Source organism: Anomalospiza imberbis, chromosome 16, assembly GCF_031753505.1.
Source record: "Anomalospiza imberbis isolate Cuckoo-Finch-1a 21T00152 chromosome 16, ASM3175350v1, whole genome shotgun sequence".
NCBI classification, from domain to species: Eukaryota; Metazoa; Chordata; class Aves; order Passeriformes; family Viduidae; genus Anomalospiza; species Anomalospiza imberbis.
Genome location: NC_089696.1, coordinates 13,591,453 through 13,614,918, shown reverse-complemented (window position 1 = coordinate 13,614,918; position 23,466 = coordinate 13,591,453). Strand labels below are relative to the sequence as shown.

Here is a 23,466-nt window from a genome sequence, read left to right as displayed (position 1 = left end):
GCTGAGCAGACTGCTGGTTGCTCATCAGTGTGAATGTCAGTGCCACTGCCTGTCCCAGCAACCTTAAATCCTTTATTTCTGTTTCCTCTCCAGTGAAAACAGTGCTAAGATGGGAACCTGAATGCTCCTGAAGACATTCATCCAACTTGTTAAATAACTACTTAAAAGGTTGCACTTGGATTTCTTTGTTCTGTTAAGCTCTTTAAAGTGGCATTCAGGATGCCTTAAAAAAAGAAAAGAAAAAAGATAGGAAAACTACTGAGGATTTGGAGAGTAAATGCTCTGTCCTTTCTCCTGGAGGGATCTGTGAAGTACAAGTAACAGAGGAGCACTCTGCTATATATCCTGGGGCTCACAGGGCATTTCTCCTGCTCTTTTCCATGTGGCTGCTGGGTTTCTGGAGAAGAGAAGGCAGCTGCAATTAATGCTGTGTGGAGCTGTGGCAGGTATGTGCAGCACCTGGGGATTTGTGGAGTCGAGCTCTTTAAACTGGCGACTGAATCTTGGTGCTGATCAAAGCAACCCCTGGCAGTGAGTTCAGGGAGAGGAAACTGGAAGTAAAACTCTCTCTGGAAGCAACAAAACTGCAAATCACGTGGCTTCACATGCTCTTCCATTCATCCCCACCCTTATAGCACAAAAATCAGAGCAAAGCACTTCTTCTAAATGATGGTTTGGGAGATGGGCTGTGAGCAGAGCACGGCTGGGTTTGTGTGTAGGTCTGTAGCCAAGTGCCGAGCTCCTGGTGTCTGAATTGTTGCATCAACATGAAATGCCAAGCTGGCACCTGTGTTTGTGATGTGGGAGGGAGATTTTGGATTTAGGGGATTACACTGGCACATGCCAGGAGTCTGAGGCAGGCAGAGTACTGCCCTTTACAGGAACCAACTCCAGGGATGCCTCTTTCTCCCTCAAAACCTTGACTTTTCACTCTTAAAATGAGCTGCTCAAGGTAAAGGCATTAACTCTCCAACTAGAAATTTGTAGATTTAATTTTTTTTTCAGGACTCAGCTGTGGGGAGGGAGAATGACAGATCCAAAGGTTTCTACCTCTTGTGCAGAGAGTGGTTTTTTGCATGCATCAAAACAAGGAGTCTCATGCTGCTCAGGGAGATGGGATGATATGGAGCTCTGTTATTTGGCAGGGGGACTGATGGGGGTCCTAGGAAGGCACTGAAGTGTCCAGAAGTTGACCTTGATGCCAATCACCAAGGAGTAGCTCAAGGGAATGGGAAACTTTCATTTGTGTTGCCCAGTTTTGGAAAATGAATGCAGCTGTTTCAAAACAGTCTTACATTTTAGAGAGTAGCTCATAGAGCAGATATTTTGCAGGTTTGGGAAGGAAAACTGGTGCCAATGTATGTGGCCAGCTGTTAGTGAATTAAGTAAATCTGGGTACATTTCCTTCCTCTTGCACTTTGTGTTTCAGATGAAAATGGTGATTGGGTACTTCAAACAATTATGATTGATAATTATGATACTGTGACCTTGATGAAATTAACTGTAAGTGAGGTTGATGAGAAGTCTTGTGATGTACAGACAGCCGAAATGTTTCCTGTAGATCCTGAGCAGGCTTAGAAAATGGGGAAAAATCTAGTTGGGGATTCGAAGCCAAGCAATCCCTAAATATCTGCTCTCTTGATTGCTCCTGAGTAAGCAATTCTCATTAGCCTGGAGCAGTGACATGGAGATGTAACCTGTCCTGTGTTAATCTGTAGCCTCTCTTTTTGGAGCATCTCCTGATGTGCTCTTGGTCACACTCCTCACTCTGCAGTTACCAGTGGTGAGCCTGGGGGGAGAGAGCATCACTCCCTTCAGTGCTTTTCTCCTTGGGTAAGAGAGGGTGAGGAACAGGGAACTTTTGGGAAGTAACTGGAAGCTGTGATTGCTGCCAGATTCATTCCTCATTTCCATCTTCGTTCATGACCTGCCCTGGAGCTGCTGGAGCCAGTTACAGGCTGGTGTGGTTTTAGAGATAGTGGCTGCTCTGCAGGGATACCTGCTGGACTGTGTGTGTTGGGTGTCTTGTCTGTCAGGGGGAGGTGAGCATTCAGGTTGGATTTACTTGCCACAAAATACTTCTTGTGTTGTATTGTCTTATGTTTTGGTGTGGTTAAACCAGTTCTGTGGCTTTCTGCCCTGGAAATGTTACCTGGCTCTTTTTATTGGTCATTTCAGTTTCTGTTCCTTGATTTTTCTCACATCTCAGGAATTCTGTCTTCCCCTTCTCAGGGAGTGTGTGTGTTTGAAATCCTGTGGTAAACCAAGCCAGCTGCTAATGTGGGAAACACTTGGGGAATATTTTAAAACCCTCCAGCCAGTTCTATTATTAAATAATCTTCAGGTTTGTTGTTTCTCTTCAACACATGCTAGGGGTCCACAAATTGGTGGCAGAGCTGCGTGGATGCTCTTGTCATAAGTCTGCCCCTGGTCTGTGCTCCTGAGAGGAGCTTTTGGCCAATACCTGAAGCAGACTGTGCTGCTGGAAACCAGGTGGTCTTTCCTGTGAGCCACTGCCCACACACTCCTGCCTTCAGAGGCCAGGGTAAAGCTTTTGGGCTGGAATCAATGCTTTTTCCACTTTTCCCAGGCTTGGAACTGAGCAAACCTGCTGGCAGAAGCCCTGCTCCAGCCCCATGTGTTGACCTCTGGCTCTGTCCCTTTGCAGGGTGTGAGGCAGTGGCAGTAGCTGCCCTGTGCATAGCAAATAGGATTTGTTTGTGCCCAGCAGTTCTTGTTTGGCTTATGATCAGGGGATTTCTAATTTTTAGTTGGGATGATGCTGCTTAACATGATCAACCACTGTTAACCTCCCCCTGCTTTTGCTCAGTGCCTGTTACAAGGAGCACCCCCAGCAAATGGTGAACCCTTTGAAATGTCTTGGTGAAATGCTTGACAGTAAGTCAGGCTGGTTTATTCCCCTTCTGTTGTGCTTTTTTTTTATTTTTTAAGACTGAATTTTTAGCTTTTCATTTTGGTGGTTGTCACAAGCCCTGCATTATTTAAGTAGCTTGTTTTAGCAGCTTGAAATAAGCCAGAAATTCACCTTGCTCGCAGGCTACCAGCAGACACGTTTGCTGCCCGCAGGCACAAAGTAGGAGTTGATGCTCTTCTGTCAGTATAGGTGAGCAACAGTGGTGTTCTGTGTGGGGAGAGGCTAAGACACAGTGATTTGATGTTGCTGACATCTCTTTCAAGTTGCTCTTTTTTTTTTTCCCTCCCCCCTGTTCATTTGGGATCTCAATTCCTACCTCCCCTGCTTTCTGTCTAGTCCTGTTGCCTTGAGCTGGAGCCAGACAAGAGCACTTTGAGTCTAGTCCCATCTTGGGGATGTGGGAGTTCAAGATTGCAAATGCTGTAAGTGGGGGGGAAAAATACATTACAGCATGTTGAGAAGGGGGGCTCTTCCCTTGACTGTCAGTTTAAATTCCAGCACCATCTGAAGATGCTCATCACAGCACAAATGTGGGGTGGAGGGAGCAGATTTGAGTTCTGCTCCAGTTACTGCAATCCAGAAACGCCTTCATGTATCAGGAGATTAAATATACGCACAGCACCGATGGTGGTTATTTTTAGGTTAAGCTAAAAATGTGTCGTGTGGTGTTTAAAAGGGTTTTGAATGGGTTTTGGAAATCCTTGTGTAAGCATTCTGTGTGCTCCTGAGACCTGCTTCACCTCGTAGCAGCTGATCCCTTACCTCATAGTAGTGGTTGGAAGCAGTGGTTTTGTGGATGATATTTTTGCATGTTTGAGGAGCTTGTCCGGGAAGTCCCTGTGACCTCAGCTGTCAGCCTGAGGTCTTGTCAGTTCAGAGAACTGTTAAACCCAAGTCCCTGGTGGGCTCTGGTTTTTCCAGTAGCTGTTCTGTTAACATGTTCTTCTCTGAATTCACTGTAGGATGAACCATAATGGGGAGGATTTTATTGTCTGCACAGTGAAACAACTTGGGTGTGCTGTGTAAGGGTGCTGGGCACTGAACAGGCTCCCCAGGGAATGGTCCCAGCCCCAAGGCTGCCAGAGCTCCAGGAGCATTTGGGCACTGCTCTCAGGCACAGAGTGGGATTGCTGGGGTGTCTGTGCAGGGCCAGGAGTTGGACTGATGATCCTTGTGGGTCCCTTCCAACTCAGGATATTGTGTGACTGCTTTATGGAGTAATAGAGGTGAAATTGGGTGGGACCACATCTTGAGCCTGGTGGGTCCTTCCTGCAGTCAGTGGGTGTCTTAGAAGTCATGATGAGAATTTTGTGTCACCTGGATGTTGTTGTAGGAATTCAAGTCCCAAATGCAGCTTGATGTGCTGTGGTGCAGGTGGGAGCCTTTTAAGAAAAGAAGAAAAATTAAAAAGTTTGGAAAGTATTTACCTGACTGCTTTGCTATTAAAACAGTTCAAGTTTCCTGTCCTTGTCTGTATTGCAGGAAAGCTGATGAGCATGTTAGAGCCTGCTTATAGGTAGCCTTATTCTTTGCCTATAAATAGGCTCTGAAATCACTAAGGTAGTGTGGAATAGCTTCTTTCCATCTGTCTTCCTTGCTTTTTTATTATTGTTTATGTAGGGCAAGACCCCAGGGTGGCTTTGATCTTGTTACTTCACATTCTTGGCGGCCTGGTGCTATAAACATGAATAAACTTCTTATTCGTGCCACTAGATGGAACTGGCCCATGCTTATGGATATTTGTCTAAACTTCAGCTCTGTATTGAGTATTGACAAAATGAATTGCTAGCTCTTGGTGGAAGCTTGGCTTTTACCCTCAAAGCAGGGCTTTATTAAGCTGCTTGGGGTTTTATTCAGTCTGTTTTGAAGTAGGAAGAATTGCCAGTTCTTTCCAGCCTTGGCTTTTTTTGCTGTGGCCTGGACTGTGTATTACAGCTAATGCTATTTATTATATTCCTGCTTTTAAACCATTGAGTCTTTTGGTGATGTGTGCACACTTTCTTCTATGGAAGTGCAGATAGTTTTTTTTCTCCCAAATTTAATTTCAGATTATTCTCTCTACCTCTTTCTCACTGCTGAAGGTTGAAGTGTACAAGTTCCTCTCTACAAGAACCAGAGTGGCCCGTAGAAAATATGACCTTAGTTTTGTGGCATATCCATCATTTGTGGATTTGTGGAACATTTGGGATTTAGCCAGCATTGGACAAAGCACCATTTGAGCTATTTGGGAGATTTTTTTTTTTTTTGGTGGCTGTGCTGAGCATATGCAGTGTAACCCCCTGTGAAGTAGCCAGCCCTGCTAATGCACCACGAGTCCCTGGAGGGGAGAAATATCCAACCACTCAGCTTTGCTTGGAGCAGATCTGAGCAGACACCTGTCCAGCCCCTGTCTGCACCACTTGATGCTGCAAGGGCTGATTTGTGGCTCTCACAAATATCCTTGTTCCTCCCCAGCCAGTCTGAGTGATCCTTTGTTGTGTTTGCTGGTGACCTTGGCCACACTGGGCCTACCCCTGCTTTTGTTTCTCTGCCTTTTAAAAGGCAAGAAGTGAATTGATTTTGTTTGCTAAAGGAGTCAGGCAGCTAAGGATGGAAAAGTGCTATATAGGGCTAGAAGATTGCTATGCACAAGTACCAGGGAAAATACAACTGTAATAATGTAGATGTGACCTTTCACAAAGGCCAGAGTTTGCCCTTGCAGTGCCCCAGCTCCTGAGCTGCAGCACCTACCTGTGATGGTGGAACAGCACTTTCATGCCACTCTGGCAAATAAACATTTATTTCTCCTTATAAGGCAGAAAATGAAGAATCTAGTGGATTCCTAAAATCTTGCTTTTCAGGTGTTTTCAAAGCACCAGTATGCCCATGATAATCTTGGAGCTGCTTACTGGAATTAGGATGTACTACTGAGGTATCAGGGCTCAAATACAGGGGCAGTTGCTTATTTGTGGTAATGCTGGTTGCAAGAGGCCTCTTGCTGTTCCCTCATCCAATTTCCCTCTCAAAATGGGACCATCATTAGATCAAGGATCAGGTAAATGTGGATGTTTGTAGGCAAGCCTTGCAATCTTTATGCTGGAGGATCCCTCTGAAGAAGGTTCCCTCAGGCACTAAGCCCGTGCTGCTGGGCTTTTATAAGTGCTAAATTATACATTTTAATTTTTTATTATTTTATCTTGTGCATCTGAGTTCATTTTTTCATTTTACTGTCCTAGCTGCAAATCCTGTTCCCTGCAGAGGAAGTTCAGTAGAATTACTGAGGGGGAATTTATAATGCTCTTGTGTACTAGCAAACAGGATTTTACAGCAGACCCACCATTTTCTTCCAGCTTATGCATCAGTAAATATTTAATAGTACAGATTCCTCTGTGCTGCAATGAGGAGATGAATACTTTCCAATAAAAGGAAAAAACCTCCTTTCTCCTTTCAGTGATCAAATGGTGCTTGGAGTTCCTGTATGTGTTCAGCCTCTCTGTGATAGTGGGAATGGAGAGCTATAAGCTGACAGAGCATAAAATGGAAACCTCCTGTTTAGTTTGCAGTGATTCCTCTGGCCCCTAATCCTGTTTGGGAGCCTCTGGCCAATTCATTGTGCCTCTCTGAGAACAGGTGGGGGTAGCAAAGCTTAGCTTTGAAAAGCCCAGTCCTGTGAGGGAACCTGATTCCTGTCATGCTCTCCTTTTGGTGTGAGAGCAGATGGTGTTTCCTGGAACTTGTACCAAACCCTTGCTGTAAATCAGGGAAATCTCTTCTTTAAAATAGCAGATGGTGGTAAGGAAGTGTTCTCTGGAATGTTCCTGTGCTGTTTCACAGTGCAGGCACAAACCACACACTGGCACTGCTCTGCCTGGGGTGCAGCTCCCTTCTGACACACCAGTAATGTGAGGATTGTGGAAGTGAGCTTGGAGCATCTCTGGTAGCTCTGAAGTTGTGCCTCAGCTTGGCAGCACTCAGGGAATTCAGGCTGGGATGGTGGTATCCCTATTGGCTGTTCCCCTCCAGGCTGTGTGTGACTTCCCTGGCATTGAGTGTGACAGGGATGGTTGCAGTGACACCATCTGGGGGTGTGGGATGCAGGTGGATGTGGGGATGCCCTGGGACAGCTCAGGCAAGGGCATTTTGCCCCTCTCACCAATTGATGGTGACAGAAACAGGACTGTGTGGGTTGGTGCTTTGGATTTTGGTTGGAAACAAGAGAAAGTCCACATACTGGGAGGGTTTGAGTCCTGCTTGGATAGAACGGCATCTCTCCTCCTTTTCTGTGATTGCATAGCTCCTCCAGAGAGACTTCTCAGGCCTAATTTCACTCTTCAGCTGACTGTCTTAACTGTTGGAACACAAGATAACAAACATATCTCCTTTCAGGTCCTGAGAAGGGGGCACAGAAAAATACTCATGTGGAGAGACTGCTGGGAGAGCCAGGAGAACCCCTAGCAGCTAGATCTTGAAAAAACCCCCTTAGGATGAATCTGAGTCTGCCTGACTACCTTGTGGTTTCATTTTATCTTCCAGTTCCTCATGTGAGCCTGACTGCCATGCTGGGGCATTGACACTCTGGGGTGTAGCTGTTTAAAATGGCAGAGAGAGGTGGGAATGAAGAAGTGATTAACTTGAACAGCTTCAGCAATCACAGAGGGAAAGGTGAGTACTGATCTGTGCCTGTTTCCAAAACACTCTTGTGGAACTCTCCTGAGCAGCAGGGTTCACAGACACTGAACTTCCAGGGAACCGCTGGAGGTCTGCTCTGTCACATCACACACTACTCTGTTACACTGACTTGGCCACCTACAGAAACACTTATGCAGGCATGCAAAATATTTGGCTCTTGTCTTTCTCATGCTGTACTGCCTCAAGGGAGATGGCTGACTTCTTGGGAACACTGTGTAGAGGTGTTCCAGCAGATCCAGCAGATCCAAGGAGGATCCATCTCTCTGAGAACCCCATAGGAGACAGGCTGACCCTAAATTTATGCCCTCATAGGGCTGTGTGCATTGGCACCCATTCCCTCAAGAGTGGAATTCAAAATGAGGCTTTCTCTGTATGCCTGAAAGGTGATAAATGAACACTCACGCTAAAAAATAAGCCAAATCATGTCAGATTTTAGGAAAAGCTTAGTTGTATGTTCTCTGTGCAGTACAGAAACCCTCCCTTTCTGCCTTGAATATCTCTCCTGAGTTCCAGCAGCTGTTGAGCAGCATCTATGTTCCATTCTTGACAAACCTTGAGGCACAAGGTTGTCAGTAATAGCAAGGTATCTTCTGCACCCACAGCCACCTTATCTTGGCCCTGCATAAGGTACTCCTGCAAAGTCTCACTCTTTCAGAAGAGGCTGAATTCCACAAAGACCCTTATCTCTCCGCTAGAATGCACTGCACTTTAACAAAGAAAATGCAGTGTCCCTGAGAGACTGAAAGTTCAGAATTCCTCTGCAAAAGTATTCCCTACATGCCTTGTTTGTAATAACTTTTGCAGCAGCTTGACTTGTGCTGGAGTTTAGGGTAGAAGATTCTTTGTGAGTGTCAGTGGCTGTCCCTGCAGTGCTGTTGTGAGGAGCTGAAGATGTGCAGGTGTTTTGCTGGAGGCTGAGGGATGCAGGAGTGGCTGTAACAATGCCTTGCAGAGGAATTGGTGACCTCTGAATGCTTCTTCCTGCAGTGCAAATGGGAAAATTGCTTTCTCAGCTGTTCCTGTGCTGCATGTGCCCTGTAATTCTAGTTATTTACCTTGAGCCAACAGCTAACTTCAACTTTACTTACTGTTCTGCAGACTGGATAAACCACAGAGATGAAAGTCTTATCACAATATCAGATTCCTCGGATGAAGATATGCCTTTGTTGCTGGAAATGCCAGAAAAGCAGCAGACTGAGGAAGATGATGATGATGATATAGTCATCTTAGCAGAGGTAACTTTTCATTGTTGTAGCTGCTGTGCTGTATTCATGGCCTGTATAGCCAAGTCTTGTGCCAATACCTGATGCATTCCTCTGAGTCCTGCCTGGTTATAGCAATCTACTTAATGTGTCTGAAATAACAGTGAAGTGATGGCATTTTGCTGTCATTAATTAATTAATTTAGTCATATTTTGGGCACAGGCAGGGAGAAACAGTCTGTGGAACTGCATTGTGTAGTTTAAGTTCTACTTATGAAGGTTGTAGCTCCCATAAAGTTGTCTGAATCCAGCAATTTGGAGTGCTTTGCAAGAGGACTTGATCTTCCCTAAAATGTTTTCAAACCATGCCTTGTTTGATTGATATATGTACTCTGTATGCTTTATATTTCTCTGTGCTATTTGCAGGCACTGGGCTGTTGCAGGCACTGATATTTTTGCAGCATTTCATATCTATGTTATATTAAGAATATATTCCACTTTGCTGTGAAATTAACCAGAAACACTGAGAAAATGGGTTGCAAAGCTGACCTTTCTGCTTCTTAGTTGAAAAACAGCAGCAGAGAACACTGGGGCTCTGTTGGCATACAGCATTCTGTCTGCCAGAGGCAAGAACAGGCCAGAGATTAATATTTGGAGCTTTGGTTCCTGCCTGTTTAAATAAATTGGTGATAACACAAATATGTCATCAGTTAGCTCTTCCTTCCCAGACTATTTTACTGGAAGGGAAGTGGATACTGAGGTGAGCTTAGGAAATGATTCCACTTTGAAAGTCCTGTGCATCCCCAGTTCTGCCAAAGGTTCTCGTAGCACCTGGGGACAGGCTGATGACACAGATGTGTGGGTTGCAGTTCTGTGCTTTATTAAGCATCTTGCTGAACAGACTGCTTATCAGTTTCCCATCAGAAGTTTTCCTAGATGCAGAAGTATCTGGAGCAAGGATTCTGAAACGCAGACAAGAATTCTTACTTTCTCTTGTTGGTGTCCTTTTCAGGCCCCAAAGCATCAGCAGCCTCTGCGTCCCAATGTCATCAGACCTGCTGCTCCATGGCAGGGTGCAGACACTGTGGGAGAAGGAGGATCCAAAAGTTCTGTGGAGCCTTTGAGCACAGACCTGCAGGATTCAGCCCTGCCCTGTGAGGGAGATGGGAATAAACACATGGTGGACAGCAATGCTGGACCAAGCAGGAATGAGAGTGTGGATGTTGCTTTGCAGCAGCCAGGACCATCTGAGCTGAATGGCCCCAGACTTGAACTCACAGGTAACCAGGAGCCTGGCCCAAGTTTGCTGCCACTGATCAAGATGAGTCCACAGCCTGCTGATAAGACAGAAATCATTAGTCTGGAGAATGCAGACCTTCCACCTCAACAGGAGGAAAGGATGGAAGCTCGAGAATGGCGAGGAGAGAACTCAGAGCCAGAGCAGAAACTTGAAGGAATAGCTGCTAAAACTACCACGGAGCAGGAGGAGATCCAGGAGAAGGGCCAGCAGGAACACCAGCACTTCCCACCGCCGGAAGATGAGCCACGGGCTGTAGCCAACGGTCGTGCCCCTCAGCAAGGGCAGCCAGAGGCAAACCCGGCATCTCTGAGGGCGTATGGAGGGAAGGCTCCAGGGCCAGCCTTCCCCCGGCCGGAGCCGCAGCAGGACGGCATCCCAGGCCCTGCCTCCCCGCAGCCAGCACACCCCCCCGAGGAGTCGGGTCGGCAGGCACGGAGAGACAACGAGCGGCCAGGGCCTGCCTTCCCCGCTCAGGGCTCGCAGGAGCTTGGCTCGGGGGACGTGCCAGAGCAGGGAGCTGCTGGGCAGGAGCAGGACCTCACTGCGCTGCTCATCAGAGAGACAGTAAGTATTCCCAGGGCTCCTCTGCCTCCTGTGTGCCTGGTGTTTTCGGACAGGTTTTTCAAGGTGTGTAGAGTCTCACATGCTCAGAACACACAGCTGCAAATCCTCTTTGCTTTGGCTGAGATTCAGCCATGCACCAGGTGAGGAGCATGTGATGAGCTGTCTTGGAAAACTGTCATTTAAGGTGAAATAATCTGTTCCCTGAAAGTCCCTCTTGGATCTGATCTGATTTTATCTGGCTGTTTCCTAACCCAAAACTGTAAAGCTGGTTTAGGATTGGATATAAAGCTAAATGAGCAAACCTGGGACACTAAACAGTGGCAGAGGGATACAGAGTGGAGTAGAGAAGTTTTAGAGACACGTGGCTGAGAGCCAGGACTGCTTTCACCTGCCTCTCCTACAGGAATGTGGTCCGTGCCCATGTTAATGTCACCATGGTGGCCAAGGGTAAGGGTTGCCCTTGCAGTGTGGATTTCCAAGCAGCAGCACCAAGGAGTAACTGGATAAGCACCATGAGGAATTGTGTACGTAAACTCCACATGCTCCATGTGTGAAGCTTAGCATGAGGGACACTGGCTATGACAACAGCCACCAAGTAGGACACTCCTTATCCTTTGCTATGTTCAGCAGCTTGGGTAGCATGGTATATATGTGATAAATGAAGCTAAAAAAATGTGGTGATTCATGTGTGTGGTGTTTGCACACCTCTCCCCTTGATTGCTAGGGAGGGCTTGTTGAATATTTTTTCTTGCAAACAGGCGTGTTCTTATGTGTCTGTATCTTCCACCACTACCCCATCCCCTCCAAGTCTTCCCTCCACTTGCCATATCTAATTCTACTTGGGAAAACTGGAGTCGAGGAAAATATTTTTTTAAGTAGCAGTCTAACAAATTCAGTTTTTTTCCAAGTAAGACCTCGTTGATCAGTGCCTTTGGGATGGGTAAGAGCCTATTCTTGCAGTCCAGTCTTGCAAAGCAAAATACCACATGGTAGCAGTACCTGTACAGAAACCCCAGAGAGAGCAGCAAACACTGGGAGAGCCTTCACAGAAATGCCACCAAAGGTTTGTTGTCTGTTCTGCTCTCATGGCTGGTGTGTCTGGGTGCATTGGGTGGGTGTACATGGTGTCGGTTTATTTCCTTTTGCTTTGGAATGTTATATTTCAGCACATAATCTGGAACTCCTTGCTGGCCATGCTGAAGGTAAATATTCCCTTTCCTTGTGTTGTAGTTGATTCCTACAGAGCCTGAATCTTTCATTAGGCCAGGTGCTCTTGGCTTTTCACATCTCTGCCCTCACTCTTCCTTTGAGAAAGAGCTGTTAGCAGTCATCCTGTGGAGCAAGGCTGGATGGCTGTAAATGATCTCTTGACCATTTTGCCCCAAGTCTCAGGATTGTGTTGGTTAATTACATGCAGTTATGCTGTGTCTGTTACACAGCTTCTCTAATACCTACATAACATTTAGCTTTCCCTATTGTAGGAAGCAAGATTCCCAGATGTGAAGAAGGAATATATTGAAGAATTAATCATCATCAAGAACTGCTATGACTTAAATGTGTAAGTATAAGAGGCAAGAACCACAGTGCGTCACACAACTGCAGCACTTCCCCGTGTCCCCCGCCTGCCAGGGATCCTGCTTTAGAGCACATCCAGCTGGGCCTTCAGCACTGCCTTGATAGTGCCACAGAGCACAGATTCTTTTTTTGTTCTTCTGATTGAGCTGGTTTTAAGTCCTTTCTAGTTCTGTTGTGCTGTAGCTTCTCTGCTTTAAGGTAATTTACTTATTTAAAGATAGTACATATAATTTTGTCTTACCAATTACTAGGGCTCTTAAAAAGAGTGAGTATCAGGATTAAGATGTTAGATGACTGCTATAAAACATAGTATGGAGATGGGTTGGTGAGTTTTGAGTTGGAGGAAATCATTCCCTCCTTCATTTCACTGGTTTTTGGACTTTTCCAGGTAAAGCTGACACTGGCTTGGAGTCCATTATTTAGTGTCATGATGTTGGCTTTTATCCCATTTAGTTGCTCAAGTACCAGTGGTGCTGTTTGAATTCTCTCACATCACTTTTTGGGGATAGAATGGAGCAAACACATTTAAGGATTGGTTCTAGAGGTCTGATGAGGGACTGATTTTGGTCAAACTGAGCAGAAACATGAGCAAAAAAATGAAATAAAAGGAAAGGAAAACTAATGTGAGGACTTGCTTTCCAAATTGCACTAACAGCTCAGAAATACTTTAATGTTCATGATGCTGGAGATTTCTGGGAGTCATGTTAGAGTGAGAAGTTTTTAAAAAAAAAGTGATAAAGCTTACAGCTGAGTTGCATCATCTCCCTGCTCCTCTGGGTAGAGCTGGGGAGCAGAGGATTGCGTGTGCTGGCACCAGCAGCACCGAGGGGAGATGGTTTGAAGTAAATCACTTGTGACTGGTGTCTGATGCTTCGTGGCCTCTCTTTCTCCCTCTGCAACTGTCTCTGTTATCTCCAGCATGTCCAAACTGGCTACTGTGTGATCCAAGAATGAGGAATAGGTGTTGGTTGCCAGACTATTCATTTGTATAAATCCAATGCCCTTTCCAGCTAACTAGGGCACTAATTAAGCAGCGTTTAAGTGTGTGAGGCTTAGAATTAGTCATTGGGCCAAAAGTTAACTGGTGAGGAACTAAGGATGATCCCATCCATGGGGCACAGATTTCCTATTCTGCTGCTTTGCCTGTGCTGTGAAGTTGTGTCCCCCAAGTAGAGCGTCTTGGTTAGAAAGTCAACAGACTAGAACTTCTTTCTGGTCTTTCAGAAGTGCTTTTCCTGCAGTGGTGGAGCAGCTTTGGGGTGCCTGCACCGTGGACTGGGTGCACCTCAGGGTGTGGATGGTTGTGGTGGGAATGCAGAAGACAAGCAGAGCCGTTCCTTGGGGCAGTTGGGCTGTTGAAGGTGTGCATCTGGCTGCAGGACCCTCCCAGACTGTGTGAAAAAAACTCGGGTTTGTGTCCTGAGGGGATTTAGCGAAGCCTGATGGAATTAAATCCCACTATTGGCTTCTGTCAATCTTAATGTGTTCCTTCCCTTTTTGCTCCTGAAATCTCTTCTCTGCCATTGTGTGCCACAGACCCAGTGAGATGAAAAGGTGCTTCCAGGCTTTCCTGTAGGCCAGCTACAGTGTCTGCTCAGCGGTGCGTTACCCACTTACTGGATGATAAAGATTTCTTCTCCATATTTTTATTCCTTTAACCAAACCATCTTTTGAGTTGTCACTGCAGCTTTTGTGTGAGAACAAATGGGTCATAGCACTGGTCAGCCTTGCTGGCAGGGTCTTTTTGATCTCCATGGTGTGTCAAGCTGAATCAGGCTTGAAATATAATAACTAAGGGTGAGTGGTTTTGGGCAGGGGTGAGGCTTTTAACCAGCTCTGTGTCCTGTGGTGCAGATATTAATGAACAGTGCCGTGAGTGTGGGTGTGCTGTGCAGCAGGACCCACTTAACTAATTGTCACACACTGGAGGTCAACATTCCCCAAAATCCTCAGCATTGAAATGGCAACATGCAAGACAGTTCAAATATACCCTGGCCGTGCCCCAGCTGAAACCCTTTCCTTAGAGCCATGATCTGAGCTCCTTGAAGTTTCTGTTTTGTTGGATTAAAACAGTTATCTTTTACCAAAGGGATGGCAGGAGGTGGGAGCTGGAAGCTATTAAATGCTCAGTGCCAAGATATATTTGTTGTTTTCCCCCGAAATGATCTTCTTAAAACTTTCAGCTGATGTGAAAGATAAGATGTGGGAGCCCCTCTTAGCAGGGTATCATCTATTCAGCTTTTGTGTGCAGGAGCATTCACACTCAAAGGCTTCTGGCTCAATATGTCAATACCTGATTAAACAAAAAGAAATGCCCCTGCTTTGAATGAGAAAGCAGAGCTAAAGTAATCTTGCCTTGATAGTGGGTTAATGCTTCAAGCCAGTTCAGATTTCTTAATTAGGGACTGATTTCTGACATCAGGAATTTAAATTAGCTGCAATTTTGTCTTTGCTGCAGCCTAGCACCTTCTCATTCCAATAGTTCTACTAATGTGAATTGCTTGTCCTGGCTCTTTTCAGAAGGATCTTATTCTGCAGCTGGGGAAACTGAGCAAGCCCCAGCCAGCACAGCTGCTTGGTGAGGGTTGAGAAAAAGCTGTGGGAGCCTGATTTAGATGTCCTTTCAGAAGGGTTTTTGGAGTATTTGTGGTTCTCCACCAATGGGGCATTTGAAAACCCCTTGCTGAGTCTTTCCTAAGCTAAAATACTCAGTTAAACTACACTTACCTGACAGTTATGACTGTTTGTGTTAGAACCTTAGATATGCTGCATTTACAGGCTATTATGCAAATGTTTAGCAATTCTAGTGGTTATTTTCTCACCAGACCAGTTTGTAGTGGAATTTGGGTAATGCTGGTGTTGATTGCAATCTTTGTTACATTGAAACCTGTATTCAGAGTTTGTATTCCATGGAGACACACATCTTAAACATGGTTTTGTCTCTGCTTTAATCATGGAATCACAGAATAGTTTGGGTTGGAAAGGCCATTAAAAGATCACCTAGTTCCAGCCCCTCTTCCATGGTCAGGGACATCCTCCACTAAACCAGGTTGCTCTGGCTGCTTTAATATGAAGGTAGACTGAGAATGGAGGCTTTGATTCAAGTTTGAATCTGTAATAGTTTGTTGAGGAAGACCTTACCCTTTTATGGGTTTTGTAGGGATTTTTGTGGTGGTTTTTTTTCCATAGATGATTAATAGCTCATCCATACAAGTTTCATGTATGTAAACCTAATTATTGAAAGACAAACCTATTTGCTTTTCCTTCTGCAGCCATACAGCTGATTATTTTTCATTTAATTCTCAGTCATTTACTTCCATTTTGCTCTAGTCCAGGACCACCCTTGATCCTTACAGGGCGGGCTTTGATTGTGACCTCATAATTATCTGATACTAAAAATTGGACAAATGAGAAATTAACCTGAGCTCCCCAACCCTGAAGTAACTATATTTATCTTTTCAGACTTTGTAACTTTCTTCTGGAAAATCCAGATTACCCAAAGAAGGAAGGCAGAGTGGTTTTAAACCCCAGCAGCAGCCTGCTTGCCAGCCAAGATGAGACCAAGGCAAGTGAGAGTATCCACATCTCCTGCTGCCTCTGGGCAGTCTGTTGAGCCTGAGTGGACCTTGGGATGTCTGCTTTGATTAGTGTGTGTTTGCAGAGTGCTTGACTGAGCCTGGCTTTCACAGGAGGCCTCTGGGTATGTGTAAGGCAGCGTTAAATAGCAATAATTAGTTGCTTGCAAGATGACTTCCAAGCCTTTCCTGTTTGGCTGTGCCAGAGCTGCGCAGTGTCTGCTCCTTTGCCTCCAGCAAGCCCCTCTGCCCTGCCTGCCTGTCACTGCCCCATCTCAAGTGTTCATTTTGATAACTCAGACAAGAATTCCACGATCATTCTGTCACATGAAGTAGCCTTGGCCCTTGGGTCTCTTGTGAGGCCTTTAGGCATTGCCCTGCAGCCTCCTAACTGCAAATCTCCCTACAGGTGCTTGATTTTGTGTTTTAAAACATCCATTTAACAAAAAATTCTCTCTGAGCTGCTTTGAGGGTGTTGTGTGGCCTGAGAGAGATGTTGAATACCTCTTTCTACTCTTGACCTTGTGCAGGTCACCTGCAGAGGTGCCTGGGCCAGTAGGCTTTGCACCCACACTGTGCTAAGGTGCTCAGAGTTGGGTGCCACATACTCTGAATTTTGGATGGTCTTGCAGAATGTCCTGATTGCTGAGAGAGCCTTTTGTGGCATTCCTGTGTGTATTTACAGCAGCCTTTTAATCTTTTTCATTTTCTCCTTAGGTGCCTAAAGTGGACTACTTTGACTTTTCCAAACTCGCCCCCCTTGACCAGCGGTGCTTTATTCAGGCAGCTGATCTCCTCATGGCAGACTTCAAAATGCTGAGCAGCCAGGACATCAAGTGGGCACTGCACGAGCTCAAGGGGCACTATGCAATCACACGAAAGGTGCTCCAGTTCAAGTCTGTTTTCTTTCCTGGGCTTATCTCCCATGTCTGCAGAGAGCACTGTGATGACTTTGGCCTTACTGTACCATCTGCTGCTGTGTGGATATGGGTTTTATAATAATCTTCCTTTCCTTTCAAGAAGTTTTAATCCATTTAGTAGAGATTTTCAAAATTTATTGGCCAGACAGAATGCTGCAGGAAGTTTTTACTTTCCCTAATAGGAGAGCTGGGGAAACATGAGCTGGCTCATGGTGGTTGATGCATTAAACTGAGAAGTGTTCCTGTATGTCACCACTGAAATGCAGTATAATTGCCAATAAACCCCTGACATTTAGTTAAATCTTAAAACATTTAACTGCTGCTGCTGGTTAACTGGCTGCATGGAATTAAGAAGTAGCCAGTCCTGCTTTGTCTTATTATGACTTGTGGCATGAGTCCTATATTCCTTACAAAAGATCTTCACTGTCATGGAGATGGAAAGACACTTGTTTGAAGTATCAGCAAACTGAATGTCATTGTGGGTTCAAGTTTTGGACTTAGATCTGCTCCTCTGATATGCCCTTGCTTGAGCTTGTTTCTCTACTGTTCCAGGACTTAACTAAAACAAAAGTTGTTGTCTGTTCTCTTGATTGATTGAGCACTGAGTATTTGAACCTCACCTTTTTAAACAAAAAGCCAAACCCAGCAACAAAAAAGGAAGCCAAACCAGCTCTGTTTAATACAGCTGGTGCCCACTTTGATATTAACAGCTGAGCTGTTATGAAGTATCATTCACCTGCTTTGTTTTCATGGAGTAATTTGAGTACATAAAGCAACAAGGTGAGCAGAGGAAAGGTGTATATTTGCCTCTCTTTGGAGTGTTTAGCTTTCCAGTTTTGGATCAGTCCTATGCCCATGTTTGTACTGTGCTTCAGCTTGAATTAAGTGCTCCTGTTTTCTTCCAGGCACAGGATTTAAGCCTGTATGTTGTTTTCCAGGCCTTTTCAGATGCTATCAAAAAGTGGCAGGAGCTGTCTCCCGAAACCAGCGGGAAACGAAAAAGGAGGAAAGAAATGAATCAATATTCCTACATAGACTTCAAATTTGAGCAAGGTAAATGCCAAGCTGTGTGTATTGTGCTCTCTGCATCATTATTGTAGGCAGAACTGGCTTGCAGCTGAAAGCAACTCTTGAAAGGGGATGTGGTCCCAAAAGAGCTGAGTTTCTGCCACTGGTATCTGTTTTGGGGATGGTCCTCATTAGCACCTCTGCTTGGTAAAGTGCTGTGTGAGCTGCTGAAAGTCTGCAGCCGGTGGTGTATGCAGGAAGAAGGATTTAAGCTTTGTTCTGCCTGCTCCATCCCTTTTTATTGAGCCTTCAACTCTGCTTCAGGGGATGTGAAAATTGAGAAGCGCATGTTCTTCCTGGAGAACAAAAGACGGCACTGGAGGACCTATGACAAGCTCTCCCTTCTCCCACCGGTGCTACTGGAGCAGGAATTCTATGAGCAGAAAGTGAAAGAGATGGCAGAGGTGAGTGACAGGAGCTGCTTTGATCATGTGCAAGTCTTCAGCAACTGTTGAAGTTTTGGCCCTAAACATGAAAAATCTGTCTCTTACAGAAATTCAAACACTGAACAAATATTGAATAACCATGTTTTCTCCTTCCCTACCTGTTACGCATATGTCTCTTCCCAAGTAACTCAATTTTAAAGGAAAGAAGCCAAGCACAGAATTTCATATTTACTTAAATATGCAGCTGCTGCCTGTGCAAACACCATTCTGGAGGGGGGGTTTGCTATGAAGTGATGAAAACTCTACCAATTAACTCTTTCCTCTAATTGTTAGCAAGAATCTCTGCTGCTTTAGGGTTTGTAAGTGCAGCTCGGTGGTGAGTAATGGCCAGGCCCGAGGCAGTGTGTCCCCTCACTCTGCCCTCCCCAGGCTGGCAGTCCTGTGGCTCCAGAAGGGTTTGTCCTGTGCTGAGAACTGGGTGTTTTGAAGCAGAACCTGCAACACCCACTGCTGTGTTGTCTTCCTCTCCTAGGCTGAGGAAAGACTGAGCCCATAGCTCTGCACCCACAGTCCTTTCTAAAGTAGCTCCTTAAAGATCCTTGTCTCTTAGGCAGATGGATAAGGTCTCCTTTGAAGGAAAAAGCTCATGTTCTCTGGAGGGGCCCATTGGGTGAGATCATCTCTGCCCATGGAAACCTGAACCCCACAATACAGAATTTGGTTCTTTGTTCTTGCTGCCTTTGCTTCTCCCATCTGTTTTAGCTGAATCATAAATAGCTTAATGGATTGGAGGGATGGGCTGAGTGATGGTACAAGCAGACAGCAAGCCTTTTATGGTGGTTTGGGAGTCCTGAGATAATGTAAATGAGTGGAGAGTTTGGAAAATTGCTTTCTCTATTCTGTAAATACAGATGCACATGTTTCTTGCAGCATGCAGACTTCCTCCTGGCTCTGCAGATGAATGAGGAGCAGTATCAGAAGGTCAGTATCTATAATGTTATAAGTTGAGTTCAGCTTGTGCACAGGCACTGTTTTGCACTTCCTCCTTCACAAATTCTTTTAGCTCTGGAATGGAGCTTTTCTGAAGCTGCATTTCGCCGCGCTGCTTTTGCTGAGCTGACAAAACCTGTGTAATGTTTGTTGGCTGACTTTTAGGAAAGGTAGACAGGAGCTGAGGCCAGCAAGACAGTATTGATGCATGTAATGATTTGTAGTAATTCAGCTTGTATCTTCACTGCTCAGAACAAACATTGCAACAGAATAGCATCAGGCTTGCTCTCCTTCTTGCCATTATGGCTGTTTAAAACAGATACACTCGTTGGAGCTTGGCCAGTGGGAAGACCTTCCTTGTTTGCAGAAAGAATTCTCTAAAAACCTGAAAATCAGCTCTTCTGCTTCAGAGAAAATGTAGAGAACAGTTCAGCAGCTGTGCACTACATTTTGGTTTCAATGCTCATTTCCTTTTCAAAATTTGGAAAAGTGGGCTATACTTACTTTTTAGCAGTGGCAAACTTCTCCACCCCCAGAGTTGAGAGGCCAAGACAGGGTCTGCCCAGGCAGATGACAAGTGTTCCTTTAGAGGGTAATAGATCTGAATCTTGGTTTTCCCCATGAGAGTGGTGTGTACACTCAAGCTGCTTCCCTGTGACTGCAGCTTCACAAACCCAAGATGCTGCTCTGCCTGTGAGCTAAGAATTATTAATCACTGCATGGTCTGTAGCTTTTTGGAACCTGTCAAGCAGGACATGTAGACACTAAGCGACTTAAACTCAGTGAGTTTCTGATTAGACTCGGGGAATTTAAACCACCAAACAGGATATCTAATGGAATGGTGTATATCTGTAGCTGGTTTTTAGGATTAATGCTGGCAATTTTTTCTGGCTTGCGGTTGTGTGTGTGTTGCTATAGCTATTGATGTTTTGATGCTGATTCCTCTGGTGGCTGCAGGACGGGCAGATGATCGAGTGCCGCTGCTGCTACGGGGAGTTTGCCTTCGAAGAGTTGACTCAGTGTGCAGATGGTCACTTGTTCTGCAAGGAGTGCCTAATTAAATATGCTCAGGAGGCAGTTTTTGGCTCTGGGAAGGTAAGGATTTCACAACTGGACAAGGGGGAAATGGGTAATTGCTGTTGGGAGGTAACATTGCTGTTTGTGTAGTGTTGTTACTTAAAACAGATGTAACTGCACTTCCCAGGAAATGTTTGAATGGAATGGTGTCCTGAAATCCAAGTCAGTCTTGCCATCAAGTGAAGCCAACTACTTCACAATGTAATCTTTGCACGGGATTTCAGGGTTACTAACCTCCATTTTTTTTCCCTCTGTGCTTAGCAGTTTGATTGTTATGAAAACTTTATACAATGCTCATAGTAAAACAATAACTTGTTTGGCTTTTATTTTCTACTAAATAAACCAGTTGTATCTGCACAGAGAACACTTATCTCTGACTTGGCCTGTCTCCTCCTTCCTAAGGGTGTTTGTCCTTCATAATATCACTGTAATCCCAATTTAATTGGGGGGTTGGTTCCTCTATGGTACTACTAACCTTCTTAGTCTCTCATTTAGCTAGCAATTATCCTGGTACTTAGCTGAGCTATAAACAAGTCATTAACCTGCTCTGAAGTGTGTCTGCTCCTTTGCCTCAGGATATGATGCTCAAACTGTGGGATGCTGTTGTACTCTGGGATCCATTTCATGTAAATGTATAAACTGGCAGCTATATTTTATATGACTTTATTGAAAAGAATGCAGTGTGTGAGTGCTGGTTCTCAGCAGAGACTGAACAATAATAACGGGCTGATATATGGTCACAGTGGACTTGGAGTGAATTGTGATCCTAGCTGGCAACAGCATCCTCCTGCCCAGTGCTTGTTTGAGGCCTGATTTGTTTAATTAGGCTGGATCTTTCCATAGCAAACCATTCTCTGGCAGTCATCTTAGGTAGATTTAGATGAGATACTGGGGGAAAAAATTTTATGGGGCACTGGCACATATTATCCAGAGAAGTTGCAGCTGCCCATCCTTGGAAGTGTTGAAGGCCAAGCTGGACAGGACTTGGAGCAAGCTGGGATAGTGGAAGCTGTCCCTGCCCATGACAGAGATTTAGAGCTGGATGATTTTAAAAGTCCCAAAACCCAAGTCATTCTGAGATCTGCTGACTTTAGCTCCTACTCTGTCTGAGCAAGGCTCTGCACTGATTTGCTTGGAAATGTTCTGGATCCTGAGTTGCTTTTTTGCCAGTGTCATACTGAACCTGAGCCCTCTTTCCAACCCCAGTCAGAGCTCAGCTGCATGGAAGGCAGTTGCACGTGTTCCTTCCCCACCAGTGAGCTGGAGAAGGTGCTTCCAGAGAACATCCTCTGCAAATACTACGAGCGGAAGGCCGAGGAGGAGGTGGCTGCTGCCTGTGCAGATGAGCTCGTCAGGTGAGTGTCCCACAGAGAATGCTGCACCTACTGCTGTGAAAAATTGTTCCCTGGAACCTTATGTTTGTGCTGACTCTGAGATAGGTAGCTTTTAAAGAGCTGGATTATAAATTCAGTCTTCTGCCTTCCCAGGTCTGTTTTTATTCTGCCTTTGACTAGAAGCAGATTAAAATTCAATAGACTTGTCTCCCCCAAGACTTGCTTGCCAGCTCTGTGCTGATCCACTAAATTACATGGCCAAAAGCAGTGCTGAGCATATAATATTTTGATTGTAAACGGGGAAGTGATTGAAGAAATATGAGCAAAAAGGCAATAGTCAGCACATCCTGGCAACAGGCATTGGGTTGGCAGCCTTAGCAACTTCCATGCAGCTATTTGACTAAATCAGCTTTCAGCAAAGCTGTGTTTGGCACTCTGCATTAATGGCATCTTGTTCTGGGCTACAGGTGTCCCTTCTGTAACTTCCCAGCTCTGCTGGACAGCGATGTGAAGCGGTTCAGCTGTCCCAATCCCCGCTGCAGAAAGGTAATTGGGGCTTACTTCACGTTTGGTCTCTTCTGGAATGTTGGGCAGGAGAGCTGGGAGGACAACTCACCCTTCCTAGTAGCAGTATCTCATATGACTGCATAGGGCAGTAAAGTGTTTGCTGGATCCTCTGTTTACTGATCTTCTATAAAATTGGGTGCCTGGACAGGTGAATTTCGGGGCACTGTTAATAAAAGAGAGGAGGAGTTCTGTCTCTTCTTGGAAGATGTTGGCTAAAAACGCCTAATAGACAGTTAAATTCTGTTGTCTGGAGAAGTTGAAGTTGCCAGCACTGAACTCTGGTGTGAAAATCAAACTTACTTCGGGGGAGAAAGCTGTTTGTGAAATATGCACAATTCCATTTTAGATTCTGATCTCCAGATAGGTTTTGTTATCATCTACTCTTTACAATGGGGAAGGGAATGTCCCAGTGTTAGGGCAAGGAGGTTTGCTAGGCACTAGGTGGCAATGTTGATTCACGTTTAAATCTCATTTTTTTCTAACTGTTTTTGCAAAAGCCGATCTGTTTTCAAAATGTACATGTGTCAGCACTAAAAAACAGAATTTGGGCTTGAAAAACATGAGTCTTTCAATGGGCAAAGCGAATTGAAGCTGCTTTTCCCTAAAATGTGTAATGCAGCAGAGTAACCTTTGTAAGAGGGTTTAGTGCTGAAGTGTTCCTTTCCTACTGCTTCGCTGTTTCATTTCCTTCCTAGTGTACTGCCTGTTCCCCCCCTCCCTGGGGTTACAGCATTCCAGTGGGCTGGATTTCTGGTTTCCTGGACAGCTTGTGTTGATTCATTAGCTGAAAATCTGCTGAGTAGCCTTGTGCTCTTCTTAGAAGTCTTTAACGACTTTAGGATTTGAAGTCGAGGGTGAGGAATTTGGATAGCAGGATGTGGTGTCTCAGCATCAGCTGCAGAGGTTCTTCATATTCCTGCTATCTCCTCTCTCTCCAGAATGAAGAATTTCAGTTAATGCTCTTGCTTGCAGGAAATGGTTGCCCTAAGGGAGGAAAGGGCTAATCTAGGGAACTCCACAGAGCTTGGAGAGGATGCATTGGCTTTCCTAGCAGTGCCTCTGGCAGACTTGGTGGTGATGACTGATCCTGGAAGGAGTCCCTCTCTGGCTGGAAGGACTGCACTCACACAGCTGAACCTAAAGCAAGGGGAACGTCAAAATGTGTCTCTTGCAAAATCTCAGAGCTCTTGGAGGGTGGGGAGAGGAAGACCAGATGGTGGACCTGTTGTATCCCTATGCTCCATCACCTGGATCCTTTGTCTGGCTTTGGGAGTTTGTGTTGATACCCTCGGGGTCTCCATTAAAT

General features: G+C 45.2%; 1 protein-coding gene across 1 annotated transcript in view; it reads left to right on the top strand.

Moving 5' to 3' along the window:
* RNF216 (ring finger protein 216) overlaps positions 1 to 23,466 on the top strand; it is a 76,378-nt gene that overhangs the window by 6,785 nt on the left and 46,127 nt on the right. The window contains exons 3-14 of the mRNA XM_068207159.1: positions 7,448 to 7,576; positions 8,702 to 8,838; positions 9,817 to 10,668; positions 12,150 to 12,226; positions 15,706 to 15,808; positions 16,536 to 16,700; positions 17,677 to 17,791; positions 18,071 to 18,210; positions 19,123 to 19,173; positions 20,140 to 20,277; positions 21,466 to 21,614; positions 22,061 to 22,139. Coding sequence (XP_068063260.1) covers positions 7,510 to 7,576; positions 8,702 to 8,838; positions 9,817 to 10,668; positions 12,150 to 12,226; positions 15,706 to 15,808; positions 16,536 to 16,700; positions 17,677 to 17,791; positions 18,071 to 18,210; positions 19,123 to 19,173; positions 20,140 to 20,277; positions 21,466 to 21,614; positions 22,061 to 22,139 — 2,073 coding nt within the window. The 5' untranslated portion in view covers positions 7,448 to 7,509. The remainder of the gene's footprint in view (positions 1 to 7,447; positions 7,577 to 8,701; positions 8,839 to 9,816; positions 10,669 to 12,149; positions 12,227 to 15,705; positions 15,809 to 16,535; positions 16,701 to 17,676; positions 17,792 to 18,070; positions 18,211 to 19,122; positions 19,174 to 20,139; positions 20,278 to 21,465; positions 21,615 to 22,060; positions 22,140 to 23,466) is intronic.